General features: G+C 42.9%; 1 protein-coding gene across 8 annotated transcripts in view; it reads right to left on the reverse strand.

The window, feature by feature from the left end:
* The window catches only part of NCOA2 (nuclear receptor coactivator 2), a 286,892-nt gene that overhangs the window by 12,903 nt on the left and 256,207 nt on the right, over positions 1-17,782 (reverse strand). For all 8 annotated transcript variants that reach the window (XM_073892872.1, XM_073892874.1, XM_025870705.2 and 5 more), the window contains 5 exons: positions 16,612-16,741; positions 7,662-7,827; positions 4,340-4,618; positions 3,560-3,637; positions 1,461-1,695 (listed from right to left, as the gene is read on the reverse strand). In XM_073892872.1, coding sequence (XP_073748973.1) covers positions 1,461-1,695; positions 3,560-3,637; positions 4,340-4,618; positions 7,662-7,827; positions 16,612-16,741 — 888 coding nt within the window. The remainder of the gene's footprint in view (positions 1-1,460; positions 1,696-3,559; positions 3,638-4,339; positions 4,619-7,661; positions 7,828-16,611; positions 16,742-17,782) is intronic.

The following is a 17,782-nucleotide window of genomic DNA, read 5'->3' on the forward strand; positions in this document are numbered from 1 at the left end:
ATGCTGGTTAATTATATACACCTTAAACAGGTTCCAAACTGGGATAAAATGCGCGAAGCAAAAAATTTCCATATTTTGCTTCTCTACAGTAGTCACAAGGGTGCCTAAGATCCATGTTAACCACCATGACTAGAGAAAGAGAAAATAGTGTTCCTTCCCCTTATCTCTGTCCAAATCAAGAATGAGTCAAACAGATATATTTTTTACCTGAAATAGTCTTTAAATTTTTATATACCACTACAATTGGATTGTTTAAACTTTAAATCAAAGTTCAGCTATATATAAAAAGTTAACACATCTGAATAATTTTTTATTGAATCAAGTCATTCTGTGATGAAATCAATGCATTTTTAAAAACTGCATCACGATTAGCTTGTTTCGTCTCTATAAAGGCCTCTACGGCACATCTAAGATGAGCAAGAATCAGAAAAAAAATTCAACGTAAGCTTCTTGTTCAGTTTAGAAGCAAATGGCATTTACACTAAAAGAAGAACTTTTAGAAGACTTTTTGAAGTCATCAAAAAGGACATAGAGGAAAGGAGCTTCGAAACAAAGGCAGCAACTCAGAAAATTTCAAGGACAGTAAGGGAAGAGCGTTTCTGCCCAGATGTGTGCAATGTGCAGATTTAATTGATACTTAGATTAGCTGTGAAAGAAAAGTTTATGATCACATAGAAAAAGCTGCACAGTATCTGTTTAAGAAACAGGAGACATACATGTAACAGCACCACACACACTTGATATTTATATATAACTCTGGCAAAAGACAGGTATCATTAAGAATATTAATAATATAAGCACTTACTTTTATCAATAATTCAACCATTAATTGAACATGACATGCACACAAATATTAACGTTTACGACATTACACGTCTGTCTCTTAAGACTGACATTAAATAACAAATCAATATGAAGAAAACCAAGAGGCCTTCCCCTGGGGTTTCTAGAGAACACCTCAGGAATTACCTATTCATTAAAGATTTGGTATCATCTTTTTTTCAAAAATTATAGAATGTCAAATACTTGCATTTATATAGGTCTTTCAACATTTTGTATATAACTATTGATTTGTTTGAGTCAGACTCAGAGGTTTTCAAATATAAGTACATACATATGCACCTGTGTGTACAGATGTTGACAGAAACATGTATATTCATACACACTCACACACACAACTGTAGGACTGCACACACGCACACTTACTTCGGTCATTCTTAAAGTAAGACCTGCACTCAGAGAAAAGGTGGTACCTGAGCTGAGAGACTGGAAGGTACTGTGCTGGACCTAGGGACTCCCGACAGGCCCCAGCTGTCCTCCCAGGTTGCCTATCATTCCCTAGTTAGCCAGACTCATCTGACAGCCATACAAAGAGTTGTGAGAGAGGAGCTGAGACCCAAGACCGGGGGACACTGGGGAGAAAGGGCTGGTGAAAGGTGATGGGGATGGAAGCCCAGTACCGTAGTTCGGAGGAAACGGAAACTGTTGTGCATTTGCCTGGGGCATCCGGGGATTGCTCAGAGTTGCTGGTAAGCTACCAGGAGCCACCATGCTCGAGGTCATATTCAACCCTTGTCCTCTCATCATCAATGTTCGCTGCTGAACTTGCTGCTGCTGATGCATTTGTCTCTGCCGGAGATGCTGGTTCAGGATTTCCCTCTGTCTTTGGGCCAGCATCTGTGCATTAATAGGTGCCTAAAATGGGGGTGAGGTAGGGAATACACAGAGGCAAACATTGGGGGAGGACACAGATTGAAAAACAAACTGTATATTAGAAACAGGACCAAATCATTTGGAAAATAAAACTACAGGGAAAGAACATTTTAGAGTTGAGCAATTGGTGGGTAAGAATGTGAGCTTCTAAATTCTAAGAGATAAAGATTTTTCTGAAACCTTGCAATGACTTACATGGGTAAGTTCAGTGTTGGTTCAATTAACTTGGAACTCACTCTGAGAGGCACGGTTAACTGAAGGACCTCACAATACCAGTCCTATCTGTAAGACCAATGTCATATAAACCTTAAAGATGGCAATCTGGAGTCTCATGCAAGGGACATTCAGGTCTAAAGGGAAACCAAATCATCAGTGCCAAAATGTGGCTTGAAGCCCATCGGAAAAGGCTGAACAGAGGCAGGAAGAAAGTAGGGAGCGTGTGTGTGTGTGTGGGGCGGTGCTAGGAACATACAGAAGAGGCCAGGGCAGAACGAGGAGGAGGAAAGGAGGGATGGATGCAGGGAAGGGGTGCCGATGCTTGCTGCCAGCAAGAGGCATAAGGCTGTTTATGGGGTCCTGGCAATACACAGTCAATCCTCATTATTCATGGATTCCATATTGGTGAACTCACCTACTTGCTTGTAACCCCCAACTCAATATTCACAGCAATGCCATTATTTATGGACAGGTGCAGAGAAGCAAAAAAAAAAATTTTTTTTTTTAAAGATTTTATTTGTTTGAGAGAGAGACACAGCAAGAGAGGGAACACAAGCAGGGGGAGTGGGAGAGGGAGAAGCAGGCTTCCTGCCGAGCAGGGAGCCCGATGCGGGGCTTGATCCCAGGACCCTGGGATCATGACCTGAACCGAAGGCAGACGCTTAACGACTGAGCCACCCAGGCGCCCCGAGAGGCAAAAAATTTGAGATGTCCAAGGTGCGTTCATTCCCACCTGAGGGTGAAACAAGGCAACACTCTGCCTTCTTGTCTCAGCCTCATACTGGAAAGAAGTGCCCTTTTTGTGGACTATTCAGTTCCACGTTTTTCACTCTGCTGTGCTCTTCCCTGGTGATTTTGCTGTTTACTATGGTTCCTAAGAGGAGTGCTAAAGTGCTGCCCCGTGTTCCTAAATGCAAGAGGCTGTGATGTGCCTTATGGGGAAGACACGTGTTAGATGAGTTTCACTCAGGCAAGAGTCACAGCGCTGCTGTCTCTGAGTTCAAGGTAACAAATCAATAATATATATTACACAAGGTGTCTTCAAACCGAAACACAACACGAAACATGGATATTGACTGAGGGACTGACAACGATGTTGTCACCACAGGCTGGTAGCAACCAAACCCTTGATTTCTCCAGTTCACTAATTCAATGTTTGCATTAATTAACTTTAGAGAACACAACAAAAGTAAATAATGAGAATCGACTGTACCTGGCAGTGAAAATGGCAGTATTTAGGAGGGAACTACAAAAGTGACAGGATAGGGGCGCCTGGGTGGCATAGTTGGTTAAGCACCCGACTCTTGATTTCGGCTCAGGTCATGATCTCAGGATCGTGAGATCGAGCCCTGTGTTGGGCTCTGCACTCAGCGCAGAGTCTGCTTGAGTTTCTCTCTCCCTCTCCCTCTGCTCCTCCCCTCAGTGTGAATGCTAGCTTGCTCTCTCTCTGAAATAAAGAAATCTTAAAAAAAAAAAAAAAAATGCGACAGGCTAGATGGACATCTGAATGACCTAACAGATCCATGGTCGTATGGCCTTCTGAGTTACTTTGCACGGAATCTCAAGGAGGAAGAAATGATAGAGAAATTCAATAGATGCTGTGAAAGCTGATGGCTGGTCTGCCCCTTACCTGTGTTGGTACTCCAGGCCTCAGAGTCAAGTTCACGTTTGAAACATTGCTGATTTGATTCATAAGTGGCTGGCGATTCTAAATGCATACACACAGAAGAATCAATACATTTTTTAAACAGAGTATATTTTAAATCACCTTTCTTGAGAAATCACCCTCCCAACATAACCTCTGAATGCCATTAGATACTGAAACCACATGGTTTACAGCTGAATTCCCTTAGAAAGCTAATTATCAGTAAGGTTTTACATTGTTTTTAACAGAGAAGGTATTTTGGACTGTTTATAGGACTCTGTCTAGGCTTGTTTCAATGAGAACACATTTTCTTGAGCTAACTAGGTATCATAAGGCAGCACTGCTCTGCCACCATTCAGCTAAGAGTGACTATTTCTGTCATAAGACAGGCCTAAGGATTATTGTTGTCCTGAGTGCTCACATTGGGTGAGAAACCATGAGGTCCTTGTACTCACATACATTTTGCGCTACACCACACAACAGCCCCATTTTACAGACAGGAAAATGGAGGCTCGGAGAACTCAAGGCTACACTGTTAATAAATACTAGGGCTGGAAAACAGAAGGACAGCTACCCTGTGCTGGAGTGGAGTTAGTAGAAGAGGCAAAAGGGAAATCAGTAAGGCAGAAAAGAGCAGGAGACGTAGGATCATCCTGGAAGGGATGGGATGAGCATCAAGCCCTCCCCAAGGACGCAAGATGGTTATGCCAGCATGTCAACGTGCCCCCCGCCCACCACCTTCCCAGGCCCCCGCGAAGAGCATACCTGCTGTGCCTGGAGGCGATGCTGCAGCTGGAGCCTCAGCTGATTTGGCTGGTTCTGCACCAGGCCCGTGGGCCTGAGGCCTGGCCGGGGCTGCATGCGGAGTGTGGCGTAGCTAGGCCGCTGGCCCATGGTATGAAAGCTGGGGTCTTGCATGGGAGGATAGCTACCCTGGGCCATCTGTGCCTGGGACGCATACTGCTGTGGGAAAACAGCAGCCTTCTGCTCCAGCATGATGTTGGAGTCCTGACTTGAGAACTGTTCCGGATCTACTGCTTGGCTCTGAAGAGAAAGCCCCCAGATGACAAACAAACAAACAAATAAAACCACTAAAAACAACAGAGTAAATATAAGGTGATTTTCTCTCACTGTCATGTATTTGACGCCTTTTACATTTACTACTCAAAGGAACTTAGCTTGACACCACTTTTCTTCCTAGAGAATATCTTTGTTCAACACACCCACGTCTGTGAGGAGAGAAGCGGGGTTGGGCCTGACTCCCAGCAACACTTCTTCCAAGGAGGGTAGAACGAGGCCATGACTACGGGACTCCTCCTCCTCACTCTGCCAAGCAGAGACTGACTTGGACTTTAAATTGCGGATGTCCCCTAGAAATGTTACCTTTTCTCGCTGATTTTTCATACCTGTAAAATCATTTTACTTAGACAACCACCTTGGTGCCTAGCTGCGGTCAGCAGTGTTGGGGTACCTACCAACCTTTATTCCCATTCTGCAGCTAACAAAAACAGACCTGGAGATGTGAAGCAAATTGCAGCAGGTCCATCTGGCTAGTTAAGTAGTGGGTTCCAATCCGGTTTGTGATTCAGCACCCGAGCTCTTCACCAGTGGGATACACTGCCTTTATGTCACTGTTTTCTGTGGCTGACAGAATTTCCTACAGTTTGCCACCATCTTATTACCTACTAGACGTATTTAATGTGTTTGTCGTTCTTGACTTCTTAAGGCTTCCTTATCTATCTGGGTCAGAATGAGGCAGGTGTAGAAAATCCAGAACTAATGCAAGGGGGAGCACCTCAGACCCGGGTGGCCTCTGAATGTCTGTGTCTAGGATAAAGGCGTACCTGGCTAATTCTCCTTCTTCTATTTCTAGGATGATTGTTCCAAACCTCTGGATATAAGGAGGGAAGGACCCAATCACAAAAGCTCTTTTGCTTAGTCATGTCCTAGGCCTCACTCAGACCAGTCTATCCAGATTAGAGCAGGGGCCAGGCATCGCCCAGGATCCTGGGCTCACTGTCAGCGAGGCCCTGAGGCCCACCTGTGAGAACTGGGCCCGCTGCCCTCTCCAGCACAGTGTTAAAGATGTGGATGGAACCTACACAGGGGAAACCATTCATTATTGAATTACTGCCCTAGCTACACCTACAAAACTATCTCCGAACTTGAAATATTTGCCCATCTTTAACAGAGAAGAAATTTAATTAAATAATTTCCACTTTTAAAGATTTTTAAAAATTTACTATTTATTTGACAGAGAGAGAGAGAGAGAAAACACAAGAGGGGAAGCAGGAAAGGGAGAAGCAGACTCCCTGCTGAATAGGGAGCCGGAGGTGGGACTCGATCCCAGGACCTTGGGATCCCGACCTGAGCTGAATGAAGGCAGATGCTTAACCGACTAAGCCACCCAGGCACCCCAGTAATTTCCATTTTTAAATAAAACACACAACTCTGATGCGTACAAATAAATCCATTTGTACTCTCCATTTCCCCTGACTCCACTGAATAATGTTTCTATAATTCAGTTTAATATGATGATACTATAATGATGATGGATGTGATGAGACAAAATAGAAGACAAATAAAGAAAGGAGACTAAAAATATTAATGAGGAGATGACACTAGCTTTGATAAAAACAAGTGCTATAAGTCGCTCAGCAGTCCCAATAGCCACATTTTTAAATGTCACTTGGACAAAACTCGAGGATAACAATACTGAAGAGGCTGACTTCTAACTACCGCTGAAGCAGAGCCAACCCACAGGAAACACTTAAATTCCATGCTCCTTTCTCGATTTACTTCAGGTTATATCATGTAACCTTCTCAAGTCATTTCTATTTCTTTCCATTCTGCTGCTCTCGATATGAATTGACGAGTCTTCATTCACCCCCTACCCCCGACGTCTGCTATACTTCGGGCAGGATGACAGTACTGTTCCTGTGCTTCAGAGAAGCCCCCGATGACTCTGCATGGCCTCTGACAGACCCTCCCGACACGCCACACCTCCGAGAACTAGCCTGCACACGGGAAGGTCCTTTCCAACAGTAAGAAATAAAGAGGATTTTTGTTGCTGAGAAAGGAGGAAGACGGTACCAAGACTGTGATTGTTTTTTTTCTAAATGTGTGGCTGTTGTTACTCTTTACAAAGTAAACCAGGATGTCTGCTTCCCGCAAATTTAGCTGGGTAGCCAAATACAGAAAATTCTACGTTATTGCATGAGACTATGCTAGGTTGTTTATTCTATTATTGCTGTAAAGTACTCTTTAAAGCAGAGAATTACTTTAACCAACTAATTATCAGGAGGAGGAAAGCTAAATAAGCACATTAAGACTGGTTAACTTCCTTATATTCCCATTTATGCTTAAATATCAACCCACACAAAGGTAAAAATGACTAATGAACTGCAGCTACTTCTAAAATGACTTCTGCTAACTTATGTGCAAAGTATTCTTTTAGTACAATACCTCCTATCACCAGCCCACTAATGTAAAGATTTAATAGGATGATCGGGGCACCTGGGTGGCTCAGTCGTTAAGCGTCTGCCTTCAGCTCAGGTCATGATTCCAGGGTCCTGGCATTGAGCCCCGCATCAGGCTCCCTGCTCTGTGGGAAGCCTGCTTCTCCCTCTCCCACTCCCCCTGCTTGTGTTCCCTCTCTTGCTGTGTCTCTGTCAAATAAATAAATAAATAAATAAAATCTTAAAAAAAAAAAAGATTTAATAGGATGATCATGGATGCTGACTGGTTTTTTAGACGAAAGTGTTCTAGGCCATTGCTCCGTTCTTGACTTCCCTGTTCTCTGCTCCTCATGGGTCCCTCCCTGTCATTAGGTGAGCTGGCCCAGACTTTCTGCTTTTCAGCTCAGTAACCTGAATTATATGTAAAGCACATTTTTAGTGTTTTCCATTCCCGGGCAAAAGTTTATGTGGGGGTCACAAGGAAGGCAAGAAAGAAAAGAGAGCTAGCTTGTTATGAGATAAAGAAGTATTCTAAAAAGCAGACTGCAAATCATCTTTAAGCAAACGATAATGGACAATTTCGTGCCCATGAGAGTGCTGGGCCCCCACCAGCCTCCCTCGGTGCATACCTGGCTGACCAGTTCGGGTATTCCGAGAGCTCTGTCAATCTCCTCGAGGCCATCAAAATTCCGCAAGGCCAGATAGAGCTGGTCCAGGAGAGCTCCTTCATCACTTGGAGATTCTGCTGCAGGATGTGGACACAGCAAGTCATCTGGAGAGCTGCCAAATGGCTGCCTGTAAAGAGACAAACTTCATCTTGGGCCATGGAAAAGCTAGTAGATTAGAGAACATTTTTTTTTCTCTTAAAAGTTGATGAAAATCAACCAATTGATTTCCAGGGTCTTTGTAATAAAATACCATACCAGCCAGACATAGAACAAAATGACAACTCCCAATAACAGACACACTTTATTCAGGGCCTAACACAAGCCAGACCCAAATTGAGGCATCGGATATATAGTTTTTGTTGTTACTGCCCCCGTTTTAAAGCTGGCAAAGCTAAATAAATGTATCATCATCTTGTAATAAGAAAAATGCTTCTAAAAATAAGAGACATACAAGTAAAGCTGGCAAAGCTGAGGCTTAGGGAGGTAAAGCCACGTGTCAGAGATCACATGAACCAACACCGCAAAGCCGATGCCAGCAGGGGCCCGTGTGGTTTCAGGGCCCGCCTGATGACCGTATTTCTACAAATCTACAGATTTCTCAGGCATCTATATATACACTTTGCCCTGAAGTAATCAAAGGATTTTTCTGAACTTTAGTAAGAAAGATAAATTCGAGCAGCCATATTTCATATGAGGCTGTGATGACCCACCTGGGTAAGACTAGAGACCTGTAAAGCATAAAAGCTACATTAATTTTTTTGAATTCAGCTGCTGATAGACTAACTTTGGCCAGACGAATACGAAATTTCTTAGTCATGCATAAGCAGGCGTTGTAAACATTTCTTAAAGCCCTCAGGAAGTGTGGCTCTCAGCTTTTCTGAGTTAGACAGTCAAGAAAAGTAGATCATGAATGTACAAATTATATTTGTTATTATATAAGGTCATAGGTGATATAAGCATAACACTAAATTCCAAACTCTATGGTATATAAAACTCCTATAATTTAAATCAACTGACAAGTTGGAGGGGTGTTTAAAAAGAGCTTCCGAATTAGTTTAATATCAGAAGGGAAAATGACACTTGTATTTTGCCATAAGAGTCTAATTTGTACTCTTAGAGTTACCATATGATGTTCTGGAGAAAAGACAAGTTTACGAGTAAGTAGCTTCATTCTTAAGCAAGTGAGAATAGATCCATCAAAGGATGAAGTTCTATACCTAACTCAATTTTATATGCCATGTTTTCTAAAGACAGCTTAATATACCACTCTGGCCCAGAGTCCTGAAATGCTGACTACTAAAGTCAACAATTAATTTCAAGGGCACCTGGGTGGCTCAGTCGTTAAGCGTCTGCCTTCGGCTCAGGTCATGATCCCAGGGTCCTGGGATGGAGCCTGCATCCGGCTCCCTGTTCAGCAGGCCTGCTTCTCCTTCTCCCACTCCCCCTGCTTTTGTTCCCTCTCTCTCTGTCAAATAAATAAATAAAATCTTTAAAAAAAGTCATTTATAATACAGTGCATTAAAAAACAACTTATGCCCTCCATTTATCCCCAGTAACTTGTAAAGAAAATCGCTCAACTAAGTGCACCCTCGGTGATACCTGCTGTCCCTGGCCCCAAGCCCGCATTCCCACTGCCTCTGAGCCACTGCAACCTGGCTGTGTGGCCACCACCACACACCGAGCTGTGTGCGACGTAGCCAACCCAGTCCATTCAAAGGTTCCCATGTTGCTAAAGGCAACCATCACTCTTGGAGACTCGTGCTCCGCTGTGTTGGGGCCTTTTCTACACCTGCCTCTTCTATCATTGCCTTGCTTCTCAGTAACACATCATTCCTGGAAACGGTTCCTCCTGCCTTTCCTGCTTCTCCAGAATCCGCACTCTCCCAGAATTAAGTTTTGAAACACAAGGGTGATCAGATCACTCTGCTGATGCTACACTTAGGAAGTGGGAGGAAGGAGATGTAGAAAAGCAGCAACAAGGAGGAGAAAAACCACAGAACCGCATGTCACAGAAGCAAAAGGAGGAGGAAATTCCCCAGAGGAGTGACCAACATTTGGATGTGGTTAAGTTTCATGAAAAAAGAGTTCAAGTCAGCCAAGAGTGAATGTTGTCTATTTACCAAAGGGCTTATACCTGGGACCTCACTCCCCAAAGGTTCTAGTTACAGGAGGCATTAAAGGATTTTCTTTGTCTAGCTTTATTCCCTAATTTTTCAACTTCTGTTTCTTCCCACACAAGCACACCCCTTCAATGATGACAGGCTAGGGTGAAATCTACTCTCTCTCTTTTTTTTTTAAATTTTATTTATTTTTCAACAGAGACAGAGAGACAGCAAGAGAGGGAACACAAGCAGGGGGAGGGGGAGAGGGAGAAGCAGGTTTCCCGCTGAGCAGGGAGCCTGATGTGGGGCTCGATCCCCCAGGACCCTGGGATCATGACCTGAACTAAAGGAAGACGCTTAACGATTGAGCCACCCAGGCACCCTCTCTCTCTCTTTTTTAAAAGATTTATTTATTTGACACAGAGAGAGAGAGCGAGAAAGAGAGAGAGAGAGAGAGTGCACGCGTGCATAAGCTGGGGGGGGGCACGAAAGGGAGAAGCAGGCTCCCCGCTGACTTTGGGATCATGACCTGAGCCTGACTTAAGCTGTGAGCCGAAGGCAGATGCTTAATCAATTGAGCCACCCAGGTGCCCCTGAGATCTACTCTCTTAACTCTGGGAAGCCTGAGGGTTCTGCATGAACACAGACTCCCCAGTTTTGCATCAGACTGAAACCCAGTGTCAGAAGGGAAGGGAGGTACAGTCGCCCTTTGCAGGACAAAGCCACCCTAGGAAAGATACATCCAAATGTGTAAAGGGAATAAAAACTAATGCAAATGCTTATTTGCATTTAAAACAATTTCCAGCATAGTAAAATCACCCATTTTTGCTCCATGCTTTTCTTTTCTTAATTAAAAAAAAAATCAAAGCAATGCATGATACAGACTGAAAAGTCAAACAGTACCTCCAGGCCTTTCTACTTTGGTCAAGGCCCTTGTCAACTCATGCTGGGACTCTCAAGATGCTTTCCTGTTTATAGCCTCTCTCCAATTCTCCTTATACAATGTTGTCAGGTTCATTTTCCCAAAACAAACTTTACTGAGCTGACTCAAAATTCTTATTTCAGCTCTCCCGGAAACGTCTACATCTCTGGACAGGTGGTGGTGGTGGAATTTAAGGACACATATACTTTGGTAAAGCCGAACCTTTCCAGACTTAATGTCCACAACTTCCCTGTGAGCCCCAGCCACTCTGGGCAACTGATCTTTCTCCAGAAGATGCCTGTACACCACTATAAGGCCAAGACTTGTCACTCCATGCTTCCCCGTCTCTTTTCCACTTAAAATTGATATTGGTATTTATGTTAAAAAACACCAACTTTGGACTGTACCCAGTGAGGAGATCTTAAATCTCCTTGTTGGGCCCAGTACTCGAAACTGCATAGGTTCAGTAAATTTCCAGTTGACGAAAATAAAAGGCTCCTGATCTAGCCAGGGTATCATACTTTATACTCAGAAAAATACACTGCGTTGTGGCTTGATATGATAAACTTGGGCATACCACAAGTCTATCACTTCCCTGAGAGACATCATAGTATGACTGGCTTATGGAAAAAACACCAATCCAGACTTTCAATCCCAACTTTATAAATGCCTACTTATTACCCTGCATTTTCGGCAATTACAAATACAGTTACAATCTAGACAGCATCTGACAGACATTACAATATTAAGACAAGGATGAAATTCAGAGGAACAAAGGAAAGAACACACACAGGGCACAGGCTGGCGCAAAATGATTAATAAACTAGCAAAGGATAATCTGTCATCAACAGAAACCTTGTTTCTTGAAATCTACACTTTTATTTATGAACTAGCAAAAGAGGAAGGATGGCGATAAGAAGGGGAATAAGGTCAATTCTGAGCTCATGTCTGAGAAACCATACCATTACCATTACTTTTCGTATCTTCAAAATTTCACAGTAAAGTTAACAGCTACCACATGATAAGAAATAAACAAAAGCAACTTTACTTAGATGCATTTCAAACCAAAGAAAACCAAATTAACTCAGGAATTTTGACCTTAATGTGAAAGCAAGTTTTTCATGGAAGGCAGCTACTGTATTTCAAGACAAAGTCACTTTTATAAATCCAACAGAAATCGTCAAGAAATCATCCATAAATTTGGGGCTGTATTTTAAATATCTCTTTTACATACTACATCAAGGAAAATAAAACACAATGAAACTACAGAAAATGGAAATTCAGCTATAAATACATGAGTATGAGAATATGTTTGCGATTGAAGGGCTAACCTACAGTCTTTTTGAAATGTGTACATAAACTAATGCTGGGATCAGAACACATTACAAACCTACCCCTAAACAGGGAGGCAGTAAAACTACAAAATGTTAATGATGATACTGAGGAAGGGCATTTAAAAAAAAAAAAAAGATGATAAAGCACTGCTTTTCTTTTCAAAAGAGATGTGGTTAGAACCTTTGTTGTCCATCACTTCTGAATGCTTATGACAATAAGATCACCATCAAGTTGGTCACAACTTTCTTCCAAGTGGCTGGAAAAACGGAAATAACTTTCACAGGGATGAAAATGTTAGGTTTTGTCCACAGCGCGGTCATGCGAAGAAACTGAACGAGCACAAGGATAGAACAGGGGCAGTGCCCAGGCCCAGAGACTCGCCCGCAAACCCTGCGCGCCGCCGCCGAGACCCGGCTCTGCAGAAACTGCCATTCTTCCAGTTTTGCTTTAAGAGGCCTCAGCTGTTTGGGCAACAGTGAGAATCCTAACTTTGGGCCTAGTATTCTCTAGGAACCGATCTTTGACATTTCATCCAAAACAATGATCAGGCACTGGATTTAATGACTGTACCACATTTTTATTACGTGCCAGTTTCCATGGAAACGGGTGGCTTTTTAGCATATCAAATAAACACATTTAGAAAAAGCGTAACACTCACTGACACCATGAAATTAGACTCAATGAACTGGAAGAACCGAAGAAGTACGACGGCGGTGGTTGCTTGGGCGACGCTCTACACCCAAGCAGGTGCACTGACCGAGGCTGCAGGCCCCCCCTGTGGCCCATCCAGCGGGAGTGCCCAGATCGCGTGCCGTTCTCGCTCGCTCGCTCCTTCTCCCGCCTCAGTTCTGCTCAGTGCGCAGTGGGGAGGGGCAGAGATGCTGGGGCTCATTAGAAATGCAAAGCCCTGGGTCCCACCCAGACCCACCTTTTAATGAGACCCCAGGGGTGATTCAGAGGCACTGTAGGGTTTGAAAACACTAGTTTCTCCCCCTAAGTGAAAGCAAGATAGCTGGTAAGCAACCAGCCCTCCTTCCTTGTCTCGAGACCGTTATTAAAGCACTCTCCCTAATTTTCTTCCAGTGAAATAACTAGCCCCCTACTTTTCCCTCATATATCTTATTGCTGGGCTCATATTCATCTTTTGATATTTTTGTTTTTAAACTTCACTGAATCTTTTGAATCCCTTACTCTCCCTTAAGATACAGAAAGGAAGACGGGTACCATACCACAACTCCGAGCTGTGCAATGCCGACTATGACAAAGTGTTAGGTCTTGGAGTAGGACTCACTCTGAAACCTGTATTTTTTTTTAAAGATTTATTTATTTGCGAGAGAGAGAGAAAAAAAAACACGTGAGTCGGGGGAGGGCAGGAGGAAGAGGGAGAGAGAGAATCCAAGCAGACTCACCGCTGTGCATGGAGCCCAATGCGGGGCTCTATCTCAGGACCCTGAGATCATGACCTGAGCTGAAACCAAGAGTCAGACGCTCAACCAACTGAGCCACCCAGGTACCCTGAAACCTGTATTTTTAAAAAAGATTTATTTATTTGAGAGAGAGAGAGAGAGAGAGAAAGAGAGCGCACAAGCACGCGTGAGAGAGCATGAGCAGGGGGAGGGGCAGAGGGGGAGGTAGAAGCAGACTCCCCGCTGAGCAGAGAGCCCAATTCTATTCAGGGCTCGATCCCAGGACCTGGGCATCATGACCTGAGCTGAAGGCAGACGCTTAACCGACTGAGCCACCCAGGTGCCCTGAAACCTGTATTTTTAAAAAAACAAATAAGAAACTCTGAAAATGTACTCTACTTTTATGAAATTTCAGAAACCCTGTTGACTTTCATCATCTGTGAATTTGATAAGAATATTACATTATTTTATTTTTATTTATTTATTTTTAAAGATTTTATTTATTTATTGGACAGAGAGAGACAGCGAGAGCAGGAACACAAGCAGGGGGAGTGGGAGAGGGAGAAGCAGGCTTCCTGCTGAGCAAGGAGCCCGATGTGGGACTCGATCCCAGGACTCTGGGATCATGACCTGAGCCGAGGGCAGACGCTTAACGACTGAGCCACCCAGGCGCCCAAGAGTATTACATTATTTTAAACTAGAATAATCTCCAATCATTGAGCCTTCAACTCCAACTCTTTATACATGAACCTCAAGGCCAAACTGCTATAGTTTAAGTTTTCTAATAAGTTTGCTTCCTGGAAAACACCATGGGCATCCTTTAAGTTCCTACAGTGCCTTCTGGCTTAGGCTTCTCTCTCTCTGCATAGGGTCTCTTTGCCCACCCAACCAGTCACGTGGTACCATCACCTAGGGCTCAAGGTCACCTGAGCAACACCTGCTTTCAGTGTGCTACTAAAAACAATGAGATTATGCATAGAACATAACTGTGATGTTGGCTTTGCAGGGAATAATGGAACTCCAAAGAGGCAAGCACAGGACAAAACAAAGACCATGTATGAGCTAAAATTTGAGCATCCTGAGCCACTGGTGATAGGTGTGTTTTTACCCGTAAAGCAGTAAGAAGAGCTGGGGCTTTGGGCCAAAGCGAAATAAAAGGACTTAACTTGAGGCTGCTGGACTGAACTAAGGGAACCTGGAGTAGACCCCCTCCTCTGGCAGAGAGTACTGCAAATTTGCTGTTAAGAAAAGTATCCACAATGGCAACCCTAGATGTTTCAATGGACAAGATGCACTTATGAACTTCCAATGCAAGATTACCAAAATACTCAGGGAAATACGCCTTCATGAGTGAGAGCCAATACTGGATTTAGACCTCCTGAGAAATTTAGATATTGGAATTATCAGATAAAGAAATTCAGAAAAGATGATGAGTGTAATGCTTAAAGATATAAAGATGGAACCACAAGAATAAGCAAACAATGAGACTGTGAAAAGCAGACCAGGCAAATAATGTTTTTAGAAATGAAAAACATGATTGGACTAAACATAGCTGAAGAGATAATTAAGGAACTGGATAATAAATTATCCTGATGTAGTACTGAGAGATGAGGAGATAGAAAATACACGGATTAAGAAAGTAGAATGTATTTCAGCGGGGAGGGGCAGAGGGAGAGGCAGAGGGAGAGAATCTTAAGCAGGCTCTACGCCCAGTGCAGAGCCCAACACGGTGCTCGATCGCACAACCCTGAGATCATGACCTGAGCTGAAATTAAGAGTTGGACGCTTATCCGACTGAGCCACCCAAGTGCCCCTGGAGGGTAGAATTTTTAAAAATCCAGTGTAGGCACAGAAGGTGTAACATGTCTAACCACAATCCCAGAAGGAAAGAATAGAGAAAATGGAGGGGGGCAGTATATAAAGAGATAATGGCTATAAATTTTCCAGAACTGATGAAAAAACTCACATCTACAGATTAAAAAAAGTACAGCATATACCAAATACCAAGCAGTATAAATAAATCTGTACCCAGACACGTTGTAGTAAAGGTACAATACAGAAAATACAAAGAGTATTTCAAAAGCAGCTAGAGAGAAAAGACCCACAAAGAAAAATTATTAGACTGCTAATCAGAACCAAAAAATCTCAATCAAACATGATCACATACCACTTCCTTTCTCAAAAAAATTTTCAATGGCAATCACAGATCTGTACTTCTGAAAAATAATGCAATATATGTTAAGAAAAAAAAAAAAGAAGAAGATAGCCGGAGGGGAAGAATGAAGGGGAGTAAGTCGGAGGGGGAGACGAACCATGAGAGACGATGGACTCTGAAAAACAAACTGAGGGTTCTAGAGGGGAGGGGCGTGGGGGGATGGGTTAGCCTGGTGATGGGTATTAAAGAGGGCACGTTCTGCGTGGAGCACTGGGTGTTATGCACAAACAATGAATCATGGAACACTACATCAAAAACTAATGATGTAATGTATGTTGATTAACATAATAAAAAAATACGAAAAAAATTTTCAATGGCTTAAAGAAAAAAGTCTGAATTCTTCAGTTTGGTATTTAAGACCTCCTATAAATCTATTACTAATCTCTTCCTGCCAAATCTTCTCATATTGCCTTTACTATACTGTTTTAAGTGGTAAAATATATGTCAACAGAAAACCAGACAATTCTCTGTTACCGTAAACACAGGTTGTTTCTATAACATCCAGGCTCTGACTATGCTGTTTTTACCTGCTGGACTGGCTTCCTGCCATCACTGCCTCCTGAATCACACCTTTCCTTCAAGACTGAACCTTCTCCAATCACTCCAGTGGGACACTCTCTCCCAATTTGTTTTATTTCTCTTACAGCATTTATAGTAGTATACTACCTTATATTAGTTACTAATGTACATCTTATTTTCCAACTAAATTATAACGTTTTAAAGACATGCCCTAGGTCTAACCTGATTTTTGGATTTCTCCCTCCCCTATACCCCCTGTCCAATAACCGATGATATAGTCTGAATACATGAAAACTGGCCAGGACCAACTATTTAGGAGGAAAAGATTAACTTCTGGCAGAGGTCTAAAATAACTTAGAGAACCCATCATGAACCACTCTTCTCTGGGATTTCCTGGGTACTCAGGACTCACCTGTTTTGGCTGGCAAAAGATGCCTGGTCTATAGGCAGGATGCTTTCAGGCCACGGGGCAGTCTGATTTGGAGGAGCTTGCTGTTGGCTATACTGAGGTCCCCCCATGTTCATCTCTAATTCAGATGGCCCTAAAAAGAGAGAAGACAAAAACCTTTACAACTCGTCATCAAGGAAGTGCCTATTTCCTCTATGTGATATAAAGTGAAATACCTGGTTTATATAAAATGAAAAAGACAGATGCATAATAATTAGGTAAAAATAGTAAGACTGACTTTTTGTTCTGAAATGGAAACAAAGGCAATAAATATCAAGGCTTATCACCCACTTTAGGCAATATATACAGTGGTAGCTCTAAACTTTTGGAAATGAAGACTTTTTATAGTCTCTCTTTGAGAGAGAGAGAGAGAGAGAGAGAAAGAGAGCAAGGGGGCGGGGTGGAGGGGCAGAGGGAGAGGGAGAGAATCTCAAGCAGACTCCCCACTGAGTACAGAGCCCACTGGGGGTGGGGGGGGTGGAGTGGGGGGCTCGATCTCATGACCCTGAGATCATGACCTAAGCCAGAATCAAGAGTCAGAGGCTTAACTGATGAGCCATCCAGGCACCCCAGCACCCTGACCTTTTAGTTTTGTTATGTGGGTATATCTTATTGATATTTACTGTATGGGAAATTCACATTGGAAAGTAGAAAAAAAACAATTATTCATTCATTTAAAATAATTACAATAAATCCACTCTGTGTTAACATAAACAAGCTCTTTTTTTTTTCTTTTAAAGATTTTATTTACTTATTTGACAGACAGAATGAGAGAGCAAAGCAGGGGGGAGCGGCAGAGGAAGAGAGAAGCAGACTCCCTGCTGAGCAGGGAGCCCAATGCAGGGCTCAATCCGAGGACCCTGGAATCACGACCTGAGCCGAAGGCAGGCTTAACCGACTGAGCCACCCAGACGCCTCTAAACAAGTTTTTTAAATAAGAAATGAAAAAAATCCTTTTACTGGCATTGTTTTAGATTTTTGAAAATCCGTACTTTAATGTTTGGATTGATAGAGGAGAGCCAGAGACTCCTACGTGCTCCCACATTCCACCTATGGTGATATCACACAGCATGTAACTTCCAGAACTCGACTGTATGCTTGTGAGAGGTGAGAGTGAAGAAGGCCAGGAGTATCT

Source organism: Callorhinus ursinus, unplaced genomic scaffold (assembly GCF_003265705.2).
Source record: "Callorhinus ursinus isolate GAN/ISIS: 27379988/994484 unplaced genomic scaffold, GSC_fseal_2.0 scaffold5, whole genome shotgun sequence".
Lineage (NCBI taxonomy): Eukaryota > Metazoa > Chordata > Mammalia > Carnivora > Otariidae > Callorhinus > Callorhinus ursinus.